The 27,246-nt window shown below is 45.7% G+C and overlaps 1 protein-coding gene across 2 annotated transcripts; it reads right to left on the reverse strand.

The window, feature by feature from the left end:
* On the reverse strand, positions 1–27,246 carry LOC117397077 (cell surface glycoprotein MUC18-like). 2 transcript variants are annotated; one of them, XM_059009734.1, is made up of 17 exons: positions 27,062–27,246; positions 7,107–7,234; positions 6,582–6,798; positions 6,109–6,179; positions 5,795–5,882; positions 5,177–5,356; positions 4,954–5,081; positions 4,480–4,633; positions 4,034–4,149; positions 3,668–3,809; positions 3,271–3,392; positions 2,418–2,559; positions 2,297–2,329; positions 1,908–1,925; positions 642–768; positions 191–305; positions 1–62 (listed from the first exon to the last, which is right to left on the reverse strand). In XM_059009734.1, the coding sequence occupies exons 1-17, from the start codon at positions 27,132–27,134 to the stop codon at positions 33–35; spliced, it is 1,884 nt and encodes a 627-aa protein (XP_058865717.1). In that variant the 5' UTR covers positions 27,135–27,246; the 3' UTR covers positions 1–32. The 2 variants fall into 2 exon arrangements, with proteins under 2 accessions (XP_058865717.1, XP_058865718.1); XM_059009735.1 differs by lacking the exon at positions 1,908–1,925.

A 27,246-nucleotide genomic window follows, 5' to 3' on the forward strand; every position in this document is an offset into this window, starting at 1 on the left:
TTTCTTTCTTTCTTTCTTTTTCTCTCGCTCACTCAGTTCCGTAGGTCGATGTACTTCTCGCACTAATCCAAAAAAAAAAAAAAAGAGAAAAAAAGAAAACGTAAGCGTCCTACACGGGGTGCAACTGTGCGGCGATTACGAGAAAAGGCAGTTTTATGTTTCAGTCACGGAGCTGAGTTTCCATAGTTACCTGGTCGCTAGGGGGCTTCTTGTCGCCGTTGACACCCTGTAGTAGCCCCGCCTCCTCGGTCTTGTCAGTCTTCATCTCCACAACGATGTCGTCTTTCCCAGAGTCCGCTCGAGAGCTGAGTGGAAAACAAACAGAAAACCCGCAACGCGCTGTGGTTACAACTAAGTGTAGAATTCTGTGAATGCTGAGACAAGTTTACCACGGTGCTTTCCCCATAGTTCCCCATCATTTACCCTGCTGTGCTAGGTTTTTTAAATTTGCTTTACCATACCCTGAAGCTCTTTACAATGCTTTACCATGCTTTCACTGAGCTTCATTACACTTTGCTCTGCTTTTACTGTGGGAAGGTATGTCAAATGTGTGTAACTGTAACTGCAGTGTAAGTGCTATTGTAATGTAATGAAACAGCACTGTAACTGCAGGAGGAGGAGTCGGAGGAGTCGGGACTCACATTTCCTGCTTGCCGGTTCGCCCGCAGGGAATCTTGCCCTTCTTGTAGAGGAAGTAGAGGACGCTGCCCAGGATGGCGAGCAGCAGGATGCCCACAATGATGCCCACGATAATCACGCCACTGCCCTCTGGAGAGAAAGAGACGGGCAGGAGTCAGGCACGGGGCGGCACTCACTGGGCAATGCGGCACACAAGAGAAACACAGACAACGGCGTGCGCTGAAATCAAGGCTGGACAACGCAAACGCCTTCAATCTAGACAGTGGGGCTGTATTCCATGCCATAGAAACAGGTGCTATTCAGATCAACTGAATAGTCCCCATTCTATTTTCAAATGAAAATACATGCCCGCTATCGCATTCTTTCAAAGCTGCCCTTTTCAGCCCTATTTATGCAGCATGGAAGGTAGTGTACGGCAGGACAGATTTAGGGAACGCCTGTAAAGCCCTGGTATCAGTGCTGGCTAGGTAGTGACAGCTAACGCTGCTGTTGCCTGGTTCTCCTTTACCATCTGTCTGGCTGCTGTCAGCAGATTACCAGCAGCCACACTCCCTCCCCCTGCCTGCCTGTCTGCCTGCCTGCATGCATTAGGACATGATTCTCTTCCTGCTGGAACCACTAATAAACAGGAGCTGTAATCATAAATCAACAGACCCATGTCCAGAACATCTCTCGCTCTCTCTCTCTCTCACTCTCTCGCTTGCTCTCTCGCTCTCTCTTGCTCTCTCTCTCAGGATACAGTTTTATAACTAATAATAAATACATTTTAAAAAATACAAAAATACTTCAGACAGGACAGGCCCCTAAACTAAATCTCAGCTGGATTGTTTATCGGCAGTTAAAAGGTGCTGAGCACCTGGCCTTTCACTTGCCACGTCTCATCCTGTTTCCATTTAGAAACGCTGAAAAAAACTCTCAATCTAGAAGTGTTTGTCAATGTCTAACCTGCTGTGATAGCGCTGGACCAGCGAGAGAGCAACGAGAGCACAGCATGCTGGCCGAGGCCAGTAAAGCAAAGGGGGAGAGTGGAGATCTCTACTGAAGCATCTGATGTTGAGCTCTTGCATGCTGCACTTGTTATATAGAACGAGGACTGCGAGTTACATACACTGTGCTCCGTGCGTTTCCCATGCGTGCGCCATGCTTCTGCTTGTTATTTCTGAGATGTATCATGCTATGCTATGCTTTCAGTAGAGCTGGGCTGGCTAGGGGGTAGGGGGTTAGGGGGTTAGGGGGTTAGGGGGTTAGGGTTGGGTAGGGGCACCCACCTTTTTTCACTGGTTGAACTAGACGAGAAGGACAAACCAGAAGAACACAGAGTTATCCCAGAGCTCCTTTCATCAACACTGACAATCACACACAGGTACTTGGAGTTTAGTGCGTGCAAGTAAATAAATACATAATTCTGCACACCTCAATCTTCATGAATGAATTGAAGAATACATAAATAAATAAACAGATTGATCCATTGATAACTTCATTGCTGCATTTATGAATGATGCACTGATCTGCATAAACAGCTTGCAGAATAAAGTTTTGCATGAGCTTCCATTGATCTGAGGGGGCTGTCACGCAGAGAGCAATCTGTACAGCTGGATGCAGGAGAAGACTGAGCCCTGCTACAGTAATTACTGTGTTACAAATAACAGGAGCTTACCTGTGGAGAAGGGGGATGGCGGGGTGACAGAAACTGCAAAACAGAAAATAATATTCATTAATGACCGCCTGTAACCCACGACATCCCGCTATCAGTGTGGCCCTCTGTGTGCGGAACTCACTCAGCGTGATTCTGAAGTGGCCCTCATTGCTGCCCAGAGAGTTGGAGGCATTGCAGGTGATCTTGAGGTCAGGGGTCACAATGACTGACATCACGCTCACCGCTGTGTTCTTGCCTACATGGTGCGCCACCTCCTGGTAGTCCTGGAAGGTACAAGCAACACGGTCCCATTACACTGCTGGGAGTTTTTGTCAAATCGTTTGTTATACCTTTCTTTCGGTAATACTACATATTCATTACACAGAGCAGGCGTTTATTTTCAGTTTTCGACACACCGTTTACCAAAAGAGAATGTTTATAAGCACTCTTTGGGAAATGCTCTTTAAAATAAAAAAGGGCCAGTAATTGCACAACTTTTATTGAGCCACTGAGAAAGACGCCAAACCGGTTTCCTGCTGGATTGACTTTGTTTGAAGCGATGGCAGACGAAGCAGTATGTTGTAAGACTGTGCAGAGATATCTTGTTTCAATGCACACGTTATCAGAGGTCCGCTGTGTGAGTGCAAGCCCCAAAAACAATAATCATCAAATGAGTTTGGGAGGCCGCCAGCATTCGCACTGTATTTACATTCTCATCTCCCTCGGGAAGGACTGTGCTTTCTGCCCTGATTCCCACACTTCAGCTATACCACAAACTCTGCAGTGAAGTCAGCTTCCTTTATAAAACGTGTAATAATAAAGCCGACAATCCCATGCTTATACTACTCATGTACTGTGCTGTACTGTGTCCCCGAGCGACAGACAGTTTGGTGGGCATTAGCACATTTGTCATGTGATGCTGTATTAGCCAATAGGGTTGCAAGTTTCAATCCAAGGGTTGAGTAATCTGGGGCTGAACGGTGTGCGATACATACCTTAGTGCCAGAAACCTCCCAGGAGATGCTTGGCTCTGGGAATCCGGTCGCCTTGCAGGTCAGGTTGACTTTACTACCTTCTAGCTCTTCCAGCTGAACCGGCTGTAGCACGACAGGACTCCCTGCAGCAACGAGCACAGCACAGCCTTCACTTGCAATCTCTTCAACCCTCTCTGTGCCTCTGCCCTAGTCACTGGGCACGCTGCTTTTCCACCTCTACCCACTAGACCACACTGCCTCCCTCCCAGTCCCTCTGCTCTACCCACTAGACCAAACTGCCTCCCTCCCAGTCCCTCTGCTCTACCCACTAGACCACACTGCCTCCCTCCCAGTCCCTCCACCTCGGATTCTAATTTCAACCTGGAGCCGGATGTTCCCTTGGAGAATGGCGACTCACCCAGGACACTGACTCTGACAGAGCTGCTCCTGTGCAGCCCGGGCACTGCTGGCACAGTAACCTTGCAGATATAATCTCCAGCGGAGTCGAAACTGGCATTGGCCAGCGTGAGGGTGCTGCCCCGGCCCATCTCCTGACCATCCTGGGGTGCCAGAGACAGAGGCAAGGAGAGAGTGCGGGTGAGTGGAGGGCAGGGCTTTTTGTACAATTCTGCTTGTACAGTTTATTAAAAATAAATCTTGCATGCATTTCCAAATAAGGTTTGTTTTCTTAATTATTTCCAGATTGTGACAAACTAAACCCTATGAGCTGCTGTTCTTTCGCTTGGAGTGTGAGTGTCAGTACTTTGTGGTTAGCCTTCTTTACCTTCATCCAGACTACCCTGGTCTCCTGGGAGCTGAGAGCATTGCATGACACTGTCAGCGTCTCGCCCAGTAGGAGCTCAGCCGAACCTGAGGGGGTCAGAACGATGGGATCCAGGTCTAGAGGGACAGACAGACAGACCGAGTTACTGCTCTGCACTGTAACAGAGTATTACACTTCATAAATACCCTTGAGATGGTGTAACCTGTTTTGCATTTGGAAGTCTGGAGCGCTGCTGAAGCGAGTCATCAATTTGAATCTCCCTGTATAGAAAACCAATTACACAAACACAAAGACAACTTCATCTGATCCAGTTCAGAAGCTAAAACTGCAAGCTGCTTCTCCTGCTGAAAAGGTTTCTGATAGAACGCTCGGGTGCCCGTTTTTGAACTGTGAAGCGTTTCTCTTGTGTGATTCTGTGCACTTCACCGCCCGGCGATCTCACTCACAGTTTACAACGACCTTGAGCTCCGAGCTCATCTCCATGTAGGTCTCCACGTCCAGGGACTTGCAGCGATACATCCCGCTGTCCACCCGCGTCACCCCCCTCAAGATCAGGACGTCTGTGTCCACGGGCAGGTCCTCTTCCTCCTCGGTGCTGGGCTGTGTGGACAAGAGACCGTTAATATGGAACTGGGCTTGCCAAAGCCTTGCCTAAGCCTTACCATGCCATAGGTGTGCATTCTAACACTGCTACAGTGCGGGTTTACCATGGTCATGTCAAAATACATTATTCACCCTTTCAACCTTTACATGGGGACATATGGGAGACGCAAATGCATGATGACCTCATACGAGGATGCAATTTCCCCATATTAATAATAATAATAATAATAATAATAATAATAATAATAATAATAATAATAATAATAGGACACTCTGTAACAGTGGGCCGGGGTGTAAAAAAGGGGGGCGTCCCTCACCGAGAGCTTGTGGAAGGTGTAGGGGGGAGGGGGGTTCCCGTCTCCGATGCAGCGAAGCTCCACCTCATCCCCCTCCTTCACCAAACCTTTTGGGGACTCCCTGATCAACTGCACGTTCAGTGTGGGGTCTGCAGGTAAACAGAGAGAGACACACACACACGCAGTTAATACACTTGTCTGGGGAGTTCATATTGTTCAGGGTAGTGAACGAGGGAAGCCTCACAGTGCACAGTCACGTTGATTGCTGTGGACTCCATCATGTGCTCTGATCCTGGCATCCTGTAGCTGACCTCACAGTAGAATGTGGAGTTCACGTCCTCCTTCGACACCTTGTAGAGTAGAGAGCTGCTGACTGTGTACAGACCGCTTGCCTCTCGCGTCACCTGATGCATGACCTCCGTCTCTGAGAAACAAGCACAACACACAATAAGCATGTACAGGACTGAGCAGAACAGCAAGCATGCCCTTCATAACGGCCGCGCCGCACAGCACACAGGACTACAGTTATAACTCTCTGATGAGAAATCAACCAATCGCTGTTCAGCATTTGTCAATTATCCCGTGCAAATGACATATGACAGAGTGACAAAATGCTAAAGCAATATAATGTTTCACATTTTTTTTATAGTATTTCAAATGAATGCATTATTATTATTAGTTACTGTCGTGTGTAGGTTGTCTCTTATTATAAATGCTTGACCAGGCTGCACAAGACTTGATCTCTTATAACAATCCCTTACACCCTAACCCTAAACACGACCAATGAACTTGTAGGGGATGCAAGCTGCTGTCTCTTGCCTCAGGACTTTGTTGACTATAAGAAGTTATCGGCTACACTCACTTTCTTCCTCGGTCTGCAGTGGGGAGCGGTTTTTGTACCAGGTGATTTGGGGCTCTGGGTACCCATTTCTGGAAACGCAGGATGCAACCTACAACACAGACCCACAGTAAGAGGACAGGCAGCGAGGACTTGCATAGAGATCGCGTCCTTCTATTCATTAGGTTTGGAGGGTCCATTAGACTGGACAAAAAAAAAAAAAAAAAGTTAGAGGTTCCGAACGAGAAGCGCGCTCTACAACATCCAAATCCTTACTGATCAAATGTATACAAACTGTACCATTTGAGGGAGAGGGAGAGAAGCGGTGAGATCCATACCTTCTGTAGTTCATTGCTGGTGATTGAGAGCCCGGAATGCGTGCCCTCAATTTCAGGGGATTCTGGGGCATCTGAAAAAAAAAAAGAAAAAGCTTCCACTGCATCATCACTAAAGTGTGACATCATCGAGTAAGGTTGATAGTGTGACATCATCAGTGCACATTAAATTATTTTTAAGAAACCCCACAGATGGTTATATTTTGGTAACTGTAGCCTAGTTTCAATGGACGTGCACACTAATAGGTAATACGTCAGACTCGTTAGTGAAGCAGTGCTCAATGCAAAATAGCCATACCTAGCTGCCCTTGAGTGGAGGAAGGTGGGACATTCAAAAAGGCTTTCCTTTCTTAAACAAGGGTAACAGAATAAAGTAAATCGACAGCTGTAGAAGAAACCGAGTGATTAAATAATAAATAACAGAGAGCCTGTGTAAAGCAGCCCTGCAGTCGCACGTGAACACCCTCTTCTCCTACCGTAGACTCTGAGCTCCGTGCGGTTCTCTCCGTTCCCGGCTGACATGCCCCCGACCTGGCAGATGAAAGCTCTTTCGTCGCTCAGCCCCACGTTGCTGATGGCCAGGGTGTAGTCTTCTCCCTGTACGCTGATGCGGTCAGTGTACTCTGTCCCGTTGTCTGCCACGCTGTCAATGCCGTCCATGTAGTAGATCCTCTCCCTGCGGTCCAGCCCCATCTGTACAACAAGATAGAGGTCAGCAGCATCGCCAGGGTGACCGGCACTCAGGCTAGCCGCGGTCTGGATGCTAGCCGAGGTCTGGACTCTCGCAGCTGTGCATCTTGTCATTAGCATGATTAGGAAAATGAAAAACGCAACCTTTGAAAGTTGCCTGACCAGAAACAACATATTCTATGTGTTGTTTCGTATTAGTTTTAGGTTGCTTGCTGTGGAAATAAAAGATTCAGAGGAGAGCTCTGAGAGATGCAATAAATGCCGAAAGCCTGCCCCTGTCCCTGCGATGTCGGAAAGGCTCCGGTACTCACAATGAACCACTGCACCAGGACGGTCTTGGTCTCTTCAGAGAAGCGGGGGGTGCACTGGATAGTCGCCGTGTCTCCGAGCTGAACCTCGACCACATCCTTCATAGACACAGTCACCTCTGCCAACACCCCTGCACAGGCACACAGGACAGGCTATTGAAGCAGGCATGTTAACACTTTACATGTGAAGTATCTTCAACTGAAAAATGAGTGTGCAAATTTACAGGGGGGATCTTTTATAAGGGTAGTGTACATCGCAAGCCAACAACGAGGAGACATGTCTCAAAGCCATCCTGATGGTTATAGATAAAAGCAAGCGCTCTTCTCCGCTTGTTTACAGCTTCCCTCGTCTTCCAGCTCCTCCTACACAGTGTGCTCCGGGCGCTTGCACACAATCACAAGACACACAGCCACTGGATCCGAACACTGCCCCCCCTGAAACTGCAAGAGAACCACCTCTGCTTCCTACTGGCTATCCAGTCATCCAGTCAGTAGGCTACAGAGTACCCAAGTCAATCACCCACGCCTCTACCTTCTGTATACACTTTCTCCCCACAGCAGATCCCTAAACCTCTTTATATATTAAAAACCAAAGAAAAAACGCAGCCGAATAGGACACACGCTGTTATGTAAAGAATTCTGTGAGCCCGCTGTCACACTCAGGAATGAGAATCTCCCTGTTTGGGAGCGTGTTCCCTGAATGGCACTAAATCAGAGACAAGGTGTGTGGCATTCAGGAAGAGACTTGGTGGGGTCTGTGAAACCACCCCATAATGTTTATGTCTTCCCCAACTCCTGTCCTCCCAATGCACTAGTAAACTAAATCTGTGACAATCTTACAGGGCTCCGAACTTCAAAACGGTTCCTCCATTGTATCACTGACACCTTTTGCCCCGGCCAAACGAATGCATGTTTTACATGCGCTAGCGAGCGGCGCCGTGGAAACAATCAGGAGAGAAGATAAAAGAATGTGCGGTCCGGAGAAAACAAACACTTCTGACACCTGTTCGTCGCCTCTCCTGATTTATCTTCAAGGGAGTCAAGCGGACGGCTGCCTGTGTTAGCGCTGTGTCACAGTGGGGTTGTGTAGTCCTCCCACACTCTTTACTGGGCAGACAAAAGCTCATTCGACAAAATAAAACCAGAATAAAGGAATCTATTGAGAAGCCGGGGCCCCCAGATACCCTCGCTGCCAGAGTCACTTTTAAATAGACTTTTTCTCTCGCCCTCGCTCTCTAAGAAAGCGCTGCTCTTTAATTGAAAACATCTGGACTGGGTATATATTGCTGGTGAGGAGCTGAAAGTATAAGTCTTGCTAATAAAGGATCTCCATGTGGCTTGCAAGGCTATTGTGACAGCTAGAAGCAAGGAAAGTGACTTTCACCCCCCCACGCACACACACACACAAACGACACTCTAAGAAACCCTAACGCCAAACCTATCCCTAATGACGAGTTGGCCTTTATAGCTTTGAGAAGCAAGCCCTCTGTCTGCAGCGACAGAAACAAAATCCCTCTAAGGAAGTACATGTCGAGGTATCAATGCATGGCGAGGAAGTGGCATCAGATTGCTGGGTCAGGCGTCGACGTATTAAATCCTTTACGAGCTGCATTCACCTGTCAGTGAAGAAACCTGTTCACTCCTAGTGCTACAATCACAGCTTGTTAGGAAATCAAAGCTGCTTTTGTTTGTCATTTTGAACACCGTGTAACATTAAATACAGTTTTTAAAAACACGCTGAGGTTCTGACGACACATCTGGCCGACATCAGTATAGTAAATCATGTCCTGTAATTCTGGGGGGAATGTTACAGCAGGAGACACTGGGATCGATGACCTGTCTGGCATCCCCAGCTCGGAAGCTCTCTGCCAGCTACGAGAGGCAACAGGTGGGAAGGCTGCTTTCAATTTGTGGAGAAAGTGAAAGGGGAGAAGTTAATGGAGCTGACAGACATGTTCACCCATGCATGTTTGTGCACTAGAGAAACACACACGTGTGTATATTCTAACTTTAACACAAAAGAACCTAGGCACTGCTACATACCAAATCCCTCTGTCATGCATTACAGCTTCAATATTTAGAATACCTATCAAACTGAGGGCTATTCCTCTCAATACCAGAACTGAGCGCTATTCCAATCAATACCAGAACTGAGCGCTATTCCAATCAATACCAGAACCTCAAGCTCAGAGTATTGTACAGGACAGCAGACCCCTCCCCAAACAAAAATAAATACATCCAAAGACTTCCTCATCTTTTGAAACCTCACTGCTGTGCAATATTTGACAAACAGATCAAGAGAAGATCCTTTTCTTCAGGTGTGTTCATTCTTTCTTATCAAAGTGAGACCTTTAGCCACCCCTTCCCAGCAGTCACTCACACACTCCCTACTGACTCTATTGAATCCTGTACCATTGTTCCCCAGTCTAGACCTCCCTCTTGAACTCCAATGGTCCTCTCCTCTCTGTCTGTTTTATTCCAGTCTAGACCTCCCTCTTGAACTCCAATGGTCCTCTCCTCTCTCTCTGTTTTATTCCTCTCTCCCCCTAGCTGTGCTCAATGGAGTGTCTTTCTTCTTTTTCTCTCTCTTCGAAACTGTGCTATTGTCCCCTATGCAGTACATCCCCTTCCCTCACCCCCAGCCCAATTACACCCCTCTCATAAATCTTTTCTGCTTCTACCTATTTTACATCCAACTAGCTACCAGCTTAGATTTATTACCGTTTACCCTGGTTTGTAATGTGCATTTGCTTACCTGCCCGTGCTTTCCTGTGCTTGATCACTATGCTGTACTACACTTTGCTGTAGTGTCTCCCGTGATAAACTAGTGCACAGCTGAGGATGTGACAGAGCGGTTCAGCTCCTTGACGTTATTGCTGTGTTTGTTCACTGTACAGAGGATGTCACGCCCCTGGTTTTCTGGATTTCAGCGTTATTCTGTGAAACTCTTGGTGTTTTTTTTAGTTTTTTTTTTTAGTTTTGTTAGTGTTAGACCATGTCTTTCTTCCAGGGGATTTTTTAAGTGTGCAGATTGCTTTGCTACGAAAGACAAACAATCATAAGAAACTTGGATGCTTTCCCCAAACAAACGCGTCCAAGTAGCTCCAAAACCACGACCACGGAGATCGAAAAGGTTGACAGCATTTTTTTGGTTTTCTGATTATCTGAGTCTCTGCAAGCATCATGAGACTGCGCTTTAAAAGAGTCCACGTATCCATACTCCTCTTTGCAGGAGAAAAACAAAAACAGGAACAATACTTGGGAAGGGCAGTGAACAGCCAGGCCCTGTTAGCTCCACTGTACTTGCATGCAGTCAAACTTCAAAGCTCGTGCCTTCACCAGACAAACACTCTCATTTTGGTTTAAGGGGACCCTTTTTGGTTTATTAACTGTTACCCACTAGTTTCCTGTGTAAGCAAACATGTTTCAATATTTGTTAATGGTTACTTTTAAATATCATTCAAGTTTTTATATTTCTAAAGGCCCTTTTGAGGATTTAGTAACATTTTGCAAGCGACTTCAGATTGTGTGTTCTTTATTTGAATAGCATATAAAAAGGTTACCATGTGACCTAATCTCTGACAAAACATAAACACATGTTCATGTGTCAGGAAGATAGTTGTTAACTGCTAATAAAAAACATTGCCCCTTAAAATGAAACGCAAGCAGAGGCTGCAACTACTGTACGCTTAGGAATTTAGGTATTCAAGAATGCAGTAAAACTGACATCAAATATCTAGCATAAAATTTAGCAGGACAAACTATAGCAGGAATGCTGAATGCAGATTATCTGGATTATGTCTCCATTATCTACCCAGCATTCTGCTGCGATCCAATATGAATACACACTTTCATTGCAATTTGAGGGTCCGATGGCTTGGGAGTAATGCACTGTAATCCGTCCCTAATGCGTTGTACTGGCAAATCCTGTACAAATCTAAATACTCTGCAGAAGTTAATGCATTCCATTACCCTTATATACACCTGCAGCTCCAAACGGAACAACACGGCCACATTACAGTACTGCACATGGCTAGAGATCCAGTGTGGAATGCGTGGTGTGGCAGTGCAGGTAACCTCGCCTCAGCCCTGTCTGCTGCTGACACGGTCCTGTCTACGCACAGCTGCTGGAATACCTAACAGGTGCTTGGACAGGCGCCCGCATTGTGTCTGACTGGTAACAAACTCTCTCTGTCTGCCCCATGTGTTTTGAATTATGTACAATCTCCCCTGTCTCTCTGGATCTAATTTCAGAATCTCTCTCTCTCTCTCTCTCTCTCTCTCTCTCTCTCTCTGAATGATGGTGACTTATAGTTAGTGTGAATGCATGTCTCCCCTATCTTTTATCAGAGTAAGTAGTTATTAGAGTGTTTTACATTACCCTTATTTTCATGATTGCAATCATTCTGATTGGTCCAGACTGGGTCTGTATGGCTGCAGGTATGACCCCGTGACCCTGTGACCTCTGGATTCCAAGCTTATGGATCTGAAAGGGCACAAATCGCCCAGGGTCTGCATACAGGGTGTGGGGAGATTGGGGTGCAAGAAAGGCTCTTTGCTCTTTTTTGTATGAAGGCTGTAAAGATTACATTTTCCACCCTCAGCCTAGGTAACAAAGAGACCATTCTGTGCGCCTGTGTGTGACGACGGCTCCTCTGCGCGTCGAGAACACATTTCCCCGGGACACGGAGCACGCTGTCTTCAAACCACCGGCACTGTGGAACCACAGGCCTCTCAAAGAACCACACTGTTCCCCAAAATCAAGATGCCCTTTGGAGCACGGGACCAACACTAAAGAAAACAGACCAGAGGTTTTTAAAAAAACAAAACATGCATTTGGGGGTATTTCAGTATAGCACACAGCGCGTATTATACTGTGTCCTTTGAGTAAGCACATTCTGAAACCAATCTGTCCTCAAGCTACTGTATGTGAGCTTCTTAACACAAAGCCTTGCCAATGAGTCACAACCTGCCTGCCTGACACTGACTCTTCTGTGTACAATGCTGATGTCAGTGTTGAGGCTGACCCTTGACAGTCCCTGTCGGTTTTTGCCTCCCAAACCCATGGGCGCTCCAGATCTAATGTGACCCTCCTTCCGGAATTTACCTTTTGAATGTTTTGTTTTCCTTCCACTCCTATGTTTGGTCGGAACAACAACAACCCCTTAAAGGGGAAACAATTTTAGCCAAATATCCAAATCCTTAATTGTTCATACCACTGGGCCAGCTAACCACTTAGTCATCAACAGCCTTGTCCCACACTCACCAGAAAAGCACTTATCTTTCTCCATACTGTAGTTACTGTGTATAGAAGACAGCCCCCCCCCCCCCCCCCCCCCCCCCCAACAATAACAACGTTTATTTCACCATAAAAGGGAAAGGTCACGTGGAATAAAACGGAGATACCAGCCCTTTGCCTGCGTAACTACTGCCCTATTAATAGCATCTCTGCCTAGCATCAGCTCCCATGACAAAGCTGCCTGCTGGCACAAAAGCTTGCCTTGTTTGAGAGAGCCGGACTCCCAGCACTGCACCCCTCAGAAAGAGGGGGGGGCACAAGGTATGTGATAAAGAACACAGGCTCTACACTTTGAGAGACACATTCGCTGAACAACAAATCAAGGGTTCCTTTATGCTCCTAAAAGACTCCGTCCTAGTTCGGTAACTGCTAGTTTAGCTTTTCAGTGTAGCACACGTTCCTGTGTGTTTAGTTAATAAGCAGCTTTGCTCCTTTGGTATGGCTCTTTGACTATAGTGTCAGACCCTTTGTGTCTTTGGTTAGTTCCGGATTGCATATGGAGAGAACTCCTTTTAATGCACAGATTCTGGATTTCTATTAACAGTTCTCCCTCTTTCCTCACTGCAGAACTTTGCTTTCAACATGCCTGCCTAACCGCGCCTTAACCAAACCAGAGAATTATCGGATGCTGAAGCAGCTGGGCAGCCCAGTAGAAGCACGATCAACACACATTGCAATTAGCAACTGAGAACCTGTTTATTTGGGCAGGACTAACAACTCATCATCCGGTAGATGAAAGTAATTGAAATGACTAAACGACGAGACCTGGTTAAAAACAACCTTAAAATAATCTGGATTCCCACGAATTTGTTTTTGCAATCTGCTGCTGCGCGCAATCGGGACGGGACGAAAAACCATTCTTAAAAGAATAAAGCTTTTTTTTCCCCTGCAGCTCAGTGCTTCCTGTGGACCATTTTAAACAGTTTAAACCGCTCTCTAAAGGGTCCTTTTCGCAAGCGGGACACAGCGCTGACAATAATGAACCATTGAAAAGAACCAATAACTGACAGAATTACAGCAGGGCTCCCCCCCCACCCCTCTCACACACACACACAAACCGGACAAAGCAGCCCAAACACAGCGACACAGGTTCCACTGCGTCTCCGTGGCAACGCGGAGCAGACCCCAGGCGACCCTGCATGCTGCTGAAACTCGCTGTCCTTTCTCTGGATGCGAGAGCAAACAGAAGAGGGTCTCGGGCTGAGAGGCAGGAAGAGGGTTAAGTGTGGAGCCGGTGTTATTAGGCAGACAAGCCTAGTTCTATCCAAGAGACATGCCATGTTAATGTACTGCACTAATCTAAGGCTGATTCTTTAGATAACAGCTTTTTAACAGATTGGAAAAGGCAGTCTCTGTGACACATTGTGCCAAAGAAGTTAATACGCTATAGACGGAGCCTACTGCAAAATTTGTATCTGACTTGTGGTTTTGGGAGCGTGGCAAAACTCCCCCTGCCTTTTTTAATCTTGACTTTCCCCTTTCCCCTCCCCCTCTGAGCTCAATAAAGTGAGCCCCCCCCCCCAGACGAGGCTTCTGTGTGGATCAGTACTGTTTAAAAGGCAGGCTGACAATTACTTTTTTGGTTTTAGTGAGATTTAATGGTGGGGCAGAAATCAACGTGGACTGCTGATCACCCCATGTTTATCGTATGCCAAAACACAACAGACCTGCTCGGGCTCCACAGCTATACCAGTTACTAAAGACAGCCGTCTGGAGCTCGTCAGAAGCCCGCATGATTAAGCATTGCAGACAGGCTCACTCCTTTTTTGGTGTTTAAAAACGTCTGTGCAGAGTCAGACATTAAAAATCTGCATGTATTGAAATGCACAGTCGCTGCCAAAAAAAAAAAAAAAAAAAAAAAAAAGAGCTCTCGGTTGTCAGCACACACAAGGGAACAATAGGAACAATGGCAGGTAGGCTGTGTTTGCATGTTTCTAGATTTTGAATATCAGTGCCCTTGAAAGGCGAGGGAGTACAATGTGTTGCAGGTGAGCAGCTACATCAGGGAAGCCACAAAGAACCTCCAGGATCCTTGATCCTGACCAGAACATCCTCCTGCTTCCCAGCTACCCAATCCTGGCTCTCTCTTCTAATCTGAGGCTTGCGTCATATCCTGAGCTATTTTAATGATCTAATCAGTGGCTGATCTAAATACCGCCACCCTTTAACTGCATTAATCAAGCTGGGGTTTTCACCCAGAGTGGATTTATTAACTTCTTTACACAATAAAGGAATCAGGCACATTTCAGGGTGGCCGCATTAAGATCTGCCACAGTTTGAATCACACAGACCCCAAACTGTCCGCTGTCCACTAAGGTGACATCATTAAACGTGTGACACCCCCCCCAGACAGACTCGAACCCAGGTCTCCAGAGATCGTGCATTTACCTGCTCTCCACCTAGCCCTGGAGTTTTCCGATTCCAACTGAATTTCAAAGCAGAACGTGTTCCCCCACACTCCTGACAATGAGGTCGGGGCTGTGGAGAGCAAAATCTGTGTCCTTGCTGTCTGCACAGCTGGTACCACGGGATGCTTGTCTGTCTGGCTAATTACAGCCTGATGAAGTGCTGGCATCGCTGCCTGTCTGGGACCCCCCACTGACACCCCGTACATGCAGGACGAGCGGTGCGGGGGGGATCATAAGGACGCTGTCTCTCTGGGGGGCCGGCAGGGGGCAACCGTTATTTTATTAGGAGGATTAAACAAAATTCATGTATTCATATTTCTTTTCTTCCCTTCGTTCATCATTCGTCTGGATTTAGCTTTGTTCTTTTGATAATGAATGTAATTCAGGGGGTGTGGGGAGAGGGGGATGTCATTAGCTTAGCACACTGGGGACGGCAGTCTCCACTCTCTGGATCTCTGGAAGAAAACAGCTACTGAAGAAATTGAAAAAGGCTTCAGTCAAAAGTTTAACATTGGATGCATCAGGTGTATTGTAACTAAAAGGAAGCAGCTGCACTAAACCACTTGCATTTTTGCACTGTAATAGTAAACAGCAGTTACACCGCGTGGTGTTTCTGTTCCCCCACCCCTGATTTTTTTTTTTTGACAGCGACTCTTGCTACAGAACTTCAATACAGACAGCGCCTTCACTTTGTCATGACGTAGCTCGGAGCCCTAGCAAAGAGAACGTGTGAAGTGTGTGTTTTACGTTTTCTAATGAGAATGGAAATGGAGGAGAGAACAGGAGGCCACAGGTTTTACTGCAATATAAGGGGGTTGCATTACAACTGAAGAGCACTGTATTAAAATATACATCAGACAGACAGTAAGGGTGGTAATAATAATACAGATTCAGTCATGGTTTCATTTTCTCTCAGTGGTGACTGTAGCATCACTGTGAAAACCTGTCTCTAGTCCTCATGTAATGGTGAACCATCTCAGAGACAATGACCGGGGCTGCAGGGTGACAGCAGGGGACAGAGAGCCAGGGCATCCCCGATTCAACCCCCAGATCAGCCACAAGCTCCCTGGACACTCCCCTTGCGCTGCAGTTTAATGGGAACTACCCAGGTTTGAAACATTTTAAAACGGATCTGCAAGGAGATTCAGGTTCAGTAGTTCTACAAAGACCAGGAGGGCTCCGAACCGAAGTTTTTGATTGTGGTTCTCATGTCGCTGTGCTTGATGTGCATTTATGTGCACCAGCCTGCTTCCCTGCACGTAGCAATGCCAGCAGTGCCCTCCAGGTGGGATCCTGTAGTTAAATAAACTAACATGCTGGCCCTCCCTCACGTCTGCACTTCAGAAGCAACGTTCACAGATTCGTTCAAATGGATGGTCCCTTTCATGCATGGTAATTACCTCTAAGGCATGCCAGGCTGTACTACCGTATGATCCTAATTGGTAACAGCTGAGCTTAATTAGGCTTATCCCACAGGACACAGGCTCAGGTGCAGCTAAGCTCATAGTACAATAGTGCTGGGACAGTCTGATTATTAAAACAAGCGCTGCTTCACAAGTATTCAGTGGCAAAAATGATCATGTTCATACCTGTCTTACAATATCACAGAATGTAGACATGTACTATGCAAAGAAAACCAATGAGCAAATCAGTAACACCCATTCTACTGTACAGGAGAGGGCTCAACTCTCCTTTCTTTACAGCTAATTTGATGGGGTACAGGTTTTATTTTATAGGCAGGAAAAAAAAATACATCTCAACTACTGTATACAGCTTCCTCAGCCTGTCAGGTTACAGTAAGATAACAGCTGAAGGCTGTAAATGGGCACTAATTACTTTCCCCAGTCCTGTCGTCCGTCTGTCTGTCCGTCTCCCTCATGATGGAGGGCTCCCCCAGTCAGAACAGATGCTGGGGTAGATGGGGGGTCTCAGTCTGGCTCTGTAGGGTTGGGGGTCAGCTGTTTTTGCTACGCGATTGGCATGCTAAGTCTAGAGAGGTACAATCTGTGTGACCCCCTGATGAGCATTGGGGGGGCGGGAATCAGGGGGTCCACAGACCCCACAGTAGTCCTCCAAACTTTTCTAAGGGGCACAGCTGTTCTCTTGCACTCACACTTACACACTCTCTCCATCACATGGGTTTTACGTATCATTGTCAAACACAGATGGATAAAACCCTCTACCCAGAACTGGTCCATTCGCACTGGGATGACCCTATGTGGATTTGATGGGAGATTCAAGTGTTCAGAAAACTGCCTATGTGGGGTGCTCCCGGCAGCATTATCCTAAAAGGCTCCTAATGTGCAAGGGATTAGCGAAGGCAACTGCTGCAGTAAACAAAGTAAATTATTAATGGCAGGAAAGGAAAGGTGCAGACAATGTACAATAGCTCTGAGCCCTCCCCGACGCTCCTGTGGGACAGCGTAGCTCTTATTTAAGAGATAATAGCAGCCACGGGATCCATCGCCACAGCACAACCATGCACAGAGCTAAACCAGCATGACGATTTATGCAAGGCTAACAGTTTGTTCCAGTAAATATAAAAACAGAGAAGCGTCATAAGAGCAGCTTTCATCCATTTCATAAGAAATACTTAAAAACACAGCCCCATGAACGCAGTGCCAAACCTCCAGGGTCAGTATGATCTTGCTATAAATCATCTGTGACATGCTTTAATGCAAAGGGTCGCGCCATTCGCTTTAATGTGCTTGCAGTCTGCACAGGGCTGTGAATGAATGTAACGCACACGAAAGCCTGGTGTTCCATTTTAATGACCTTGTGGAGTTTCCTGTGAAGCCGAAGTGGAAGTATATAACGCCTGCTCAAAGGGGTTGTATGGAAGGTGATCGGGCTCGCCTGCCACTTCAAAAGACCTCATATTAACCCCAATGGTCTCTGCAGCCCGGGTTCCATCTGCCACCTGAAGTCGGGCTGAAATCGGATCCTGTCTGTTTCCGTACGCAGCAGAGCGGTTTCAATGAACTTTCGCAAAACTCAGAACTCAATGCGACCGGGTTATACAGGGTGAGGATAGAAACGTGGCATTTAGTTTAAGATTCTTTCTCTCTCAGCTAATGCTGAAGTAGGCAGAATGGCCGTGTCTCTGTTAGTAAGCCTATTTATTAAAAGTCAGAATAATGTCTTTCTTGGAAACAAAGTAAATGAACCAAGTCATTTAAATGAAAAACAAATACATAATCCATGTGACTGATTTAGTGTGCCTGTCTTTGTGTAGCTACATTACTGTATAGAAAAAAAAAAGAAAGCTCTGCTATATTTTACACAGATATTCCCAGCTTGCTGGAGCTGGCCGGGTTCCAGTGCTGGCAAACAGTACCCCCTTTGCCTCTCCTCGCACATTGCACCCCACGCGGGACCACTGAGCGAGAGCAGGAATGTTCCAGGAATGTTCGGAATCCAGCCCCCGGCAGTGCTGTCCGGAATGCATTCCCAATACTGGGACACCTCCCTCGACACAATCCCGTCTGTGTCACCCCAGCACTGAGGAGCCAGTGTCCAGGGACTGGACACCAGTGCCCCATCCACAACTTCAATCCCAAAACTGGGACGTGATGAGGAATAAACTACTGTAAAAGGGCGCGATTTTCAAAACCTTTCACTCCAAATCATCACTAGCCCCCAAAAAGTTATCACTAGCAGTGAACGGGTGGTATTCCCCTGTAGGGAACTAATCAGGACAATACTTCCACTTCAAATCAGAGCTATTCTGCAAACTTCTAAGATTCACAACGAGGTCAAAAGCACAAGTGAGTCAGTTCTGTAAAGCAGTTCTCTTCAAACCAGGATGTGATTCAATCTGCTCTCCCTCTCTTTCAAATACTCCACCTGAGCCTCTTGATTTGGCAAACAAATCCTCATGCAAATCCTGGTTGTGGACAAGGACAGTGATCCTCATCCGGGGGCTCTAGGGAGGCAATTTGCGAACCAAATTTCGGGCAGCTGCCTTTCGACTCTTTTTGTCCACGGTGTGTTTGCGTCAGGAAGCAGCCTAATACTGACACTGCTGGAAAACTCAGCCGTGATTTCTGCAGTAGAAGCTGTATGAAAAGTCTCTCATCTTCAGATTAGCCCAGCAGTATTGAACACACAGCAACAGCTGAGCTGGGGTCTTTAGTTTCAACCTGAAGTTCTAACTTAACTTTTTTTTTCAGATGTTCCGTTCCGTTTTATGGAAAATTAAACAATTAACTGAGGGTTTTGTTCTTCTCTTTCAGGGTATTCACAAACAGTTAAACTTTTTAGATCCCTTTACATAATGTCAATTGGATACTGAAAGCTCCCACATCGCACTGAAACCTGTACACAGCAGGAGGTTTTTAAATCTGTTTTTCAGAGTTTTCAGCGCTCTCTCGCTCCCAGACCGCAATGTCGCTATTGATCTTGACCATCTCACAGCTCGATCGCCAGGTTTAAAGGAAGAAATAGTTATTCTGAGTTAGCCTCCTCTGTCTTGAACCGCACTTTATCGAACAGAAATTGACTTGCGGGAGGGCTATTTATATCAGAGCTAAGGATCTGTTATTCCTTATTAGCTGCAATGTCGTTCAAAGAACTGTACACTGATAAAGAAAGCATAGTTATTTAATTCAACTGTTTGACCTGGATTTAATTTGGTTTGCTGTCCTTGGATATCCTGTTTTTTCCATGCTTAAATATAGGCATTATATATATATGTTTTAATGAATGCCTAATGTTTGTTGGTAAAGTAATGGCTTTTAAAAAAAAAATAGATATTCATTATTAATCATCACACTGTTATGAATAATGAATCCTATACTGAACAATGACGTAAAAAGACCTCAATATAATCAATTAGTTGAACAAACACAGACAAGAGGGCCCATTTCCAGTCATTTTTCAACTGAAGAGGGCACGATGTAAAGCGATTTTTATTTATTTATTAATCCTCCTGAATAATATTGCTCTCAATCAGCTGTGTTCATTGCTTGAAGAGCTGCTCAAAGCCCTTCTCTCCCTCTCCAGCCTAAAAAGTGAATTGAATTCCGGGCCCGGTCTGAATGCTAGACAAAGCCGGTTAAACAGGAAGGTCGATTCGAGCTGACCTCCTTCACTTGGGAAGTGGCCAATCACAGCCCTCTCGAAACTCAAGGAAAGAAGAAAATCGACTGGGTTTCAACAGGGGGGGGATGTCAAAGAACTGCAACAGAATGAACACAAAAAACAACACGAGGTCAGCCACCTTTAAATCCAGCCACCTTCAACGCCGATGGTCCAGTGCTACAATGGTGGCAATGGTGAGAGCACAACGTCAGCCAGCGGTAGAATGGTATGGCAGCGTTCTCCTGTTTTAAAATGCCTGTGCTGTCCCTGTGGGGTTACCCATGCTTGCTGGTAATACAGTGCAAGACCATGGGCTCACACCAGCACCCCCCGGGCCATATTTGTTTCAAACCCATTGTTGGTCATTCTGCGTCAGCTAATGGTTCTGCTAAAGGTTCACTTCGTAGTATTCAATCCAATCAATATTCTATATTATATAAAAAAAAAAGAAATGTGTTTCAACAGTGATCAGACTGGAGATCCTTTAAAAGTTACAGAGCCCAGAGCACAAAGCTCTCCAGTGCAGTTACAGCCTGGTCCAGCCTATGCATGGCTCCTTTCATCAGGTCTGCTGTAATCCTAAGCCTCATTACCTGTGCTGCTTCCTGCCTCGACGTCTCCCTGACACTCGCTCCCGTTTCAGCACAGTTTAACCTTCGCGCTGCTGCTGTTTTTGGCAGACAGCGCTCTCCCTCTCTCTGGAGACGCAGTGGAAAAACACACTCTCTGTTCCCGCAAAATAATTCTCTCTTTTTTTTTTTTTCCTGAAAAAAACCTGGTCAGGAAACTGAATTATGAATGAGCGCACACAACAAAGATTTAAGCAGAATATAACAAGTTTGCTTTATTGATTCCAGGAATCAATAGTCCCACTTTTGCAGCACAATCATTCTCATCCGACACACTAAGGAGGCCACTAGTTATTAGCAGAAATGAAGCAGTAATTAGTTACCTAATCTCTGTGAGGGCATCGGACACAGCGTTGGAGTGTGTTCATGGAGGATCTTCTTGAATGCGTCTCAAATGCCTGTCTTACATATCTTACCTAAAACCTTGTTTTTGCAAGCTTCAGTGTTCCAGTCCCCACACCCCACTCAGCTCCTTGTCTTGAGGAGAGGAACAGCATAGCTTGCAGCTGTGCGATTCATAATATTTGTTTAACCTTCATTGGGGTTGGCGAGCTTGACCGTGTCTTAAACAGCTTGCAAGACTTTCACAGAGCTTGTTCTGCTGCGTGGGGCTCTAGAAATCTCCGCAGTGTAGTCTCTGGCACAGCAGCTCCTTGTGGGAGCTTGCAGGGACCCCTTCAAAGATAAACCACTGGAATATTTGCTTATAAAAATCTGTTTAGAAGAAGAAAAAAAGTTTCTAAACCTGTCCGACTTTATGCTTTTACTATGGGAAACCTTTATAAGGCTATTGTTAAGGACACATTGTACATGTTGACAAACTCTTTCAACATTATCAATGTCTCTATAGTCTGTTTTACATACAGGGACTGTGTTAGACTGCACTGGACTGAACAAGGTCATTTCACATTAACCCTTTCTTCCCTAGTCACGACTAGCAATTCAGTTTTTAAAATCACATTTTACCTTTTCAACCCCTGTTTGAAATGTCCGCTTCCGACATCAAAACCATTCCAGGTTTTACTGCCAGCTTGATGAGCCACAGTGTACAGGTAACAAGCTCAGGTGTGTCTTAATAAACTCAGAGTAAAACCTGGCACGGCTCAAACTGCTTATGCATTATCTCCATCAACAGACGACCTTCGATCCCTTGTTAAAGTCTCCCATTGCCTCCTACCAAGGTGAACCCAACCTCAGCCACAATATTCGTCTTCTAAAGACTTCCAGGAAGCACCTGCAGACTAATAGCATCCCCTGACGGCACTACAAATAACACCCTGACAGCTGTCACTTGAAATCCCTGCTTGATCCCCGTACACCCCCTCCTGAAGGAAAACAACCGGAGGTGGGAGGCTGAGGGGTAAGGTTTCCGAAACTCGAGCCCCTCATGTTTTGGGGACAGGACGGCGCTAGTTTACAGCGGCAGGTGTTTGCAGCTGTTTGCGGGCAGGATGAGGATGGGGGGGGGGGGGGGGGGGGGGGGAATTTAGAAAGATCTAAAGGTTTTCTTAAGTTCTCATGCTCTGTTTTGCCAAGCTGGTGCCGTGAGGCTTTCTGCAGCAAAGCTCCTGAACCCCAAGGACCGTGTGCCACCCAGCTGTCAGCATCTGGAATCACAGCCCCTGTGCGACTGGAGACCCGGGTTCAAACGCTGTTGTGGTGTTTGCAATCACTCCGAGCGGTTCTGGGTTCTGTTGCTGAGTTATCATCCCCTGGTTCTGAGCTTGCTGGGAGAACAAGCCAGGCCTCCCTCATCCTATTCTAACCATGTGACACAATGTAACCAAGAATGGGTGCCACTACAAGTTGGATGCATAAAGCAATTAAAACGATACTTCAAGTGACATACTTGATTTGAACAGATTGAAATATTGTCGCCACGCCAATCATGAACTGCACTTGGTGTGCCAAGTTTGTGAAAAACAGCATCTAATCGTGCCAGAGAGCCTCTTTAGTGTCTTTACTAATGAGCCTTTAATGATTTACTTGGCATGTCTTTAGAGCCGAGGTCCTGTTAACGGCAGACTTCACAAAAGAAAAAAAACAAACTGGATCACACGCTCAAGGGAACGACATTGCAGCCGGACTTGTGTTGCGTGCTGCTAATTTGATTACTTCCCCTTTGATAAATGAAACAGGATCATGAACATGGAGACAGGGCAGGGAGATACATTTGGACAGACGTAAACAGCATGTTTATTGAATGATAATGCAGAGGTAAAGATCAGACATGCCCTTTTTACAGGGGAGTCAATTCGTTCTAGCTTTTAGAGGGTTTGTTTTATTTCAATAGCTCGCACAGTAATTGCTTTTCACTATTGACTCGCCAGAGGTAATGGATGGCGCGTGTGTGTGTGCGTGCTCTTTCCTTTAATGTGCTTAGAAAGGCAATTCATGTGACGTCCTCTAATTAGACATGCTTTCCACAACAGTGACTATGGATAGGCTTTTACCAGCACAGTTACTGCTATCATCCATTACAACTATCTACCCAAATGCAGACGTACCTGTCCAAGACAAATGAGGCTAGTTTAAAATGATGATCAAAAACAGCATTGGAGGAAAAACTACAAACAACTTTCAATTACTAAATTCACTGAGCTGTAAAACTGCCTAAACTCAATTTCTGCTGCCTGTTGGTCTGCCATAAAGACATCATTGGGAGCTCTGAGCTGGGGAAATGGGCAGCCTTGAGCACATTGATTCCTTATCAGGGTGCTTTATTGATGTCTCAGTTATTTACTGTTAGTTGTATTTGATATGTAACGACCTTGACCTGATTTTATAACAAAGCACAAGAAAAACCCCATTGTAAAAAACCCTGGGATAAGCAGGAACACATGGCCAGCGATGTCACAAACACTGTGCAAGACCTTGTGCAGTCACACAGTGTTTGTCTCGTGTTTACCCTGGGATAAGCAGGAACACATGGCCAGCGATGTCACAAACACTGTGCAAGACCTTGTGCAGTCACAGAGTGTTTGTCTCGTGTTTTTGATGTCCACCCATTCTTCTTGCAACAGTCAGGTTTATGACAAACATGCCTAAATCCACCATGCACTTTGCATCATTAGTCTTTTCTAAGTGGACTGACTGGCGGTGTTGCAAAACTTTGTATCAATCAGCAATCGTGGGAACTATTTATTCATTCATTCATTCATTCATTCATTCAATCATTCATTTCTTTATTTATTGCAATCGCATACATTTCCACAGACCCAACCGTTAAAGACAGCTTTAAGGTCTACTTTCAGTCGGTTGGTCTGTCCCACGTCACATGGATTAAAATACAGGCCCGGTTTCAGAATTTTTTTAGAACAGCAACAAGTAATGTTACAATAGAAGCATTATTAGAACCGCACGAAGATAAGCATCCTGCAAGGCAACTCAGCAGCCAGGCGCTGGGCTCCTTTGCGTCCGGCACATCGTGCTTTTAAAAATGAACAAGGTTTGACTGTGTGCTGATCGGTGGAGGTCAACAGGTCTCGTGTCAGGGGGGGTTCAGGGCTGCCTGAACATCTTTTCTCCGCATTCTGTGCTTGTCAGTTTCCATTACAATGGAGCGCAGGAAAAGTGCAAACTCAGAGACTCCTCCCATTGCAACGTGAGTGTTGCACGCAATAGGCTAGCTGTGTGCTCATTAACACAAAGCGAACAGCATTTGTTAGGCTGTTAGTAAGACAGCTGCTCCCTGTAATAAATAGTGATTCCCAGTGTAGAAAATAAACGAGTGTGTTGCGTGAACCTGGTGAGGCGACTGTAGAGTCAGTGAGGTCAGTGACAGTGACTGATGGGAACAGGGCTATTGTTCAAAGCAGAGTACCTCACAATAACACAGCCAGAGAGATACTTAGCCATGCAGAAAGGCAATTCGATAGAGTTTAATAGTGTTTCCTGTTCACTCCATTATGCTGACAGAAAATCCAGAGGCATTCCTGTACCCGATCTACAGTGCCAAGCTTGCAGTGATTTAGAAAAGGGGAAAAGAAACTGGTGCAGTTACAGAAGCAGAAAAACGGAACTGTAAACAGAACGGAACGGAAGTGTGTTGTTTCTTTTGGAAGGGGTTGGGGACTGGTGCTAACTGGAGTAAACTTAGAAAGAGTAAAAGAAACTTCATCAATTCAATAGCAAACGTTTTGACTAGAAGTATTTTTCAAGCAGGCCAAAAAGAATGTGGATAGTGGGCGACGAGGGAGAGAAGGGGGAAAGAGAGAGAGGGAGAGAAGGGGAAAGAGAGAGGGGAGAGAGTTGGCAGAGAGGAAAAGAAGGGGAAGAGGGGGAGAGTGGGTGGAGAGGGAGAGAATGGGGAAGAGGGGGAGAAAGTTGGCAGAGAGGGAGAGAAAGGGAGAAGAGGAGAGAGTGGGTGGAGAGGGAGAGAAGGGTAAAGAGAGAGTGGGCAGAGAGGGAGAGGGGGAAAGAGAGAGGGGGAGAGGAGAGAGTTGGTGGAGTGAGAGAGGGGGGGAGAGAGTTTGACAGCGATTTCCAGTGACAGAGGGAGGGGGTGAGGAGAGCCAGTGAAAGGGATGGGAAAAAGGAGGGAGGGGACTCTGAATGTGTTTTCCTTCACACTACAAGACTCAGCGTTTTGTAGCAGGCAAGTCACTCCATGAGGCACTTGTAAACTCTGAGGCAGTTTGCTGGACCACAGCGGGGAGCCCTCTGCCCTCCTCTCCCCCTCCTCTGAGAAAACAGACCCTGGTGTGCTGCTAATGCAGGAGATTTCACTGCTATTGCTGGCAACAGAATTTCATTTGTGTTGTTAACTTTAGCACTCTCGCTGCCTTTTACTGTACAGCACAGCGTTTTTGATCAGCTCTTTGGCACCTGGTCAGGGAAAGCTGCAGATAAACCGCAAACCAACTCAGGCATGTTGGCTTTTCATTCAAACTATACTATATATTATTATAATCAACTTGCTTTTTTATTCCAAATTCCTCAGATTGAATGCATCTAAAATTGAGAGATTGGATTTATCAGGAGTCTCGTGGTCTGGCAAGCAGACACACCACGTTTCTATTAGACACAGTGCCGCACTGTGCAGCGCCGTGTCAAACTACTCCAGTTCAGACTGCATTTCTAGTGATACAAGGTCCTGGTTTTCTGTCTCTGAACAGCACAGTAAACATGCTGGGGTCCATGCAGACCCCAAACAGCCCCCCCAAAAGAGCAACCCGTTTTTATTGTTGTGAGGAAGTCTATACAAGAACACGCTGACCATTCGCAGCGCGCATTGCCATCCCTCAATCCTGAATCTTTATTGACAATTACTCACAGTACCTTTCATTACTCAGAACGGAGCGGCTGCACTGCCCTGCACTCCGGACTCCGGTGATGCTGAAAAACAGCCTAACCGCAATTTCAAATGTGTGTGTTTATATATATATATACATGCATTTGTATAAGACTGAATGACAATGCATTTTCTAATAGTCATGGTAGATAAACTTCCCTGCTGCTAAACTGAATCAATGCAATCGCTCTTCAGGCGCTTTAGACTTGAACGGCTGGCAAGGTAAACACAAATCGACTCGCCCGTGGTTTCGAAAGCTGTTCAAAGCACCAGCTCACGCTCATTTGCATAAGGCTTGCTCATAAAAGAACTGAAGTGAAATTGATATTATGTAAATATTCGTGTTATGATAATGCATACAGTCAGTGCTAACAAACTGCAGCAACACTTTCCTTTCGAAACGAGTTATTCGTGTTTTTTTTTAAGCTACCAACATCACTTTCAATTGTATTTCATAAAGAGAAGTCGATAATCCGATTAAAACTTCACATTAAAGCTCGAAACCGCTTAAAAGTGTGAATATAATTAAATATCTTTACATATCAGTCATTATTATTAACCCTATAATGCATGAATATACTTCCTAGATAGAGAACAAGCTAAATCAATCGATCCATCTTTATTTTATATAGCGCCTTTCATAGTGGACCATAGTGTTTTCAAACACCTTCACTCTTTGACTAAACCCACAGACACACCAGCAATATACAAACATATCGACCCCTAGTCTCAGAAAAAGACAAAACACACTCTCCCACCACGCCATACAAGCCAGCTCCATATAATACTGTTTAAACTCATACAACTAACATTGACGGGCGTCAGAAATTGTAGTTCGTTCAGTCCAGAAGAGCGCTCTGGATGAACCGTGGACAAGGTTTAGCGCACTTTCTTTTGCACAAAACTCCAACTACAAAACAGAAATCAAATCAGAAAGCACGCTCAGACCGTGACAAAAGGGTTATGTTTGCTAAATCTGCATAACAACTCTAGAAAACACAAATGCACACACTAGCAAGCAACATCATTCATCCGCTGCAGTCTCTCATGCTGCAGATATATATATATATATATATATATATATATATATATATATATATATATATATATATAGCCTTGCTATAATCAAAGTGATGCACGAATACGTTTTCGGTATAGTAATCAATTCATTTTAAGCAGGGATAAAAAAATAAAAATAAAAAAGAGGTTGTATCATGCAATAGCAAGTAAATGAGCTATTTGCTTACCTTGGGTGGTTAATATCAGTAAGATGCCAAGTACTCGAGCTGAGTTCAGCTGTGCGAGTTTCTGAAGAGCCATGATGCTACCCGTGCGTTATCCTGAGAACGAAATGAGAAGTTTCTCAGAGAGCGCGGATGGAGTGGGGAGAAAGGAAGCGGGAGGGGTTGAGCGAGGAAGAGAGAGAGAGAGA

This window comes from Acipenser ruthenus, chromosome 39 (assembly GCF_902713425.1).
Source record: "Acipenser ruthenus chromosome 39, fAciRut3.2 maternal haplotype, whole genome shotgun sequence".
In the NCBI taxonomy this organism is placed as follows: domain Eukaryota; kingdom Metazoa; phylum Chordata; class Actinopteri; order Acipenseriformes; family Acipenseridae; genus Acipenser; species Acipenser ruthenus.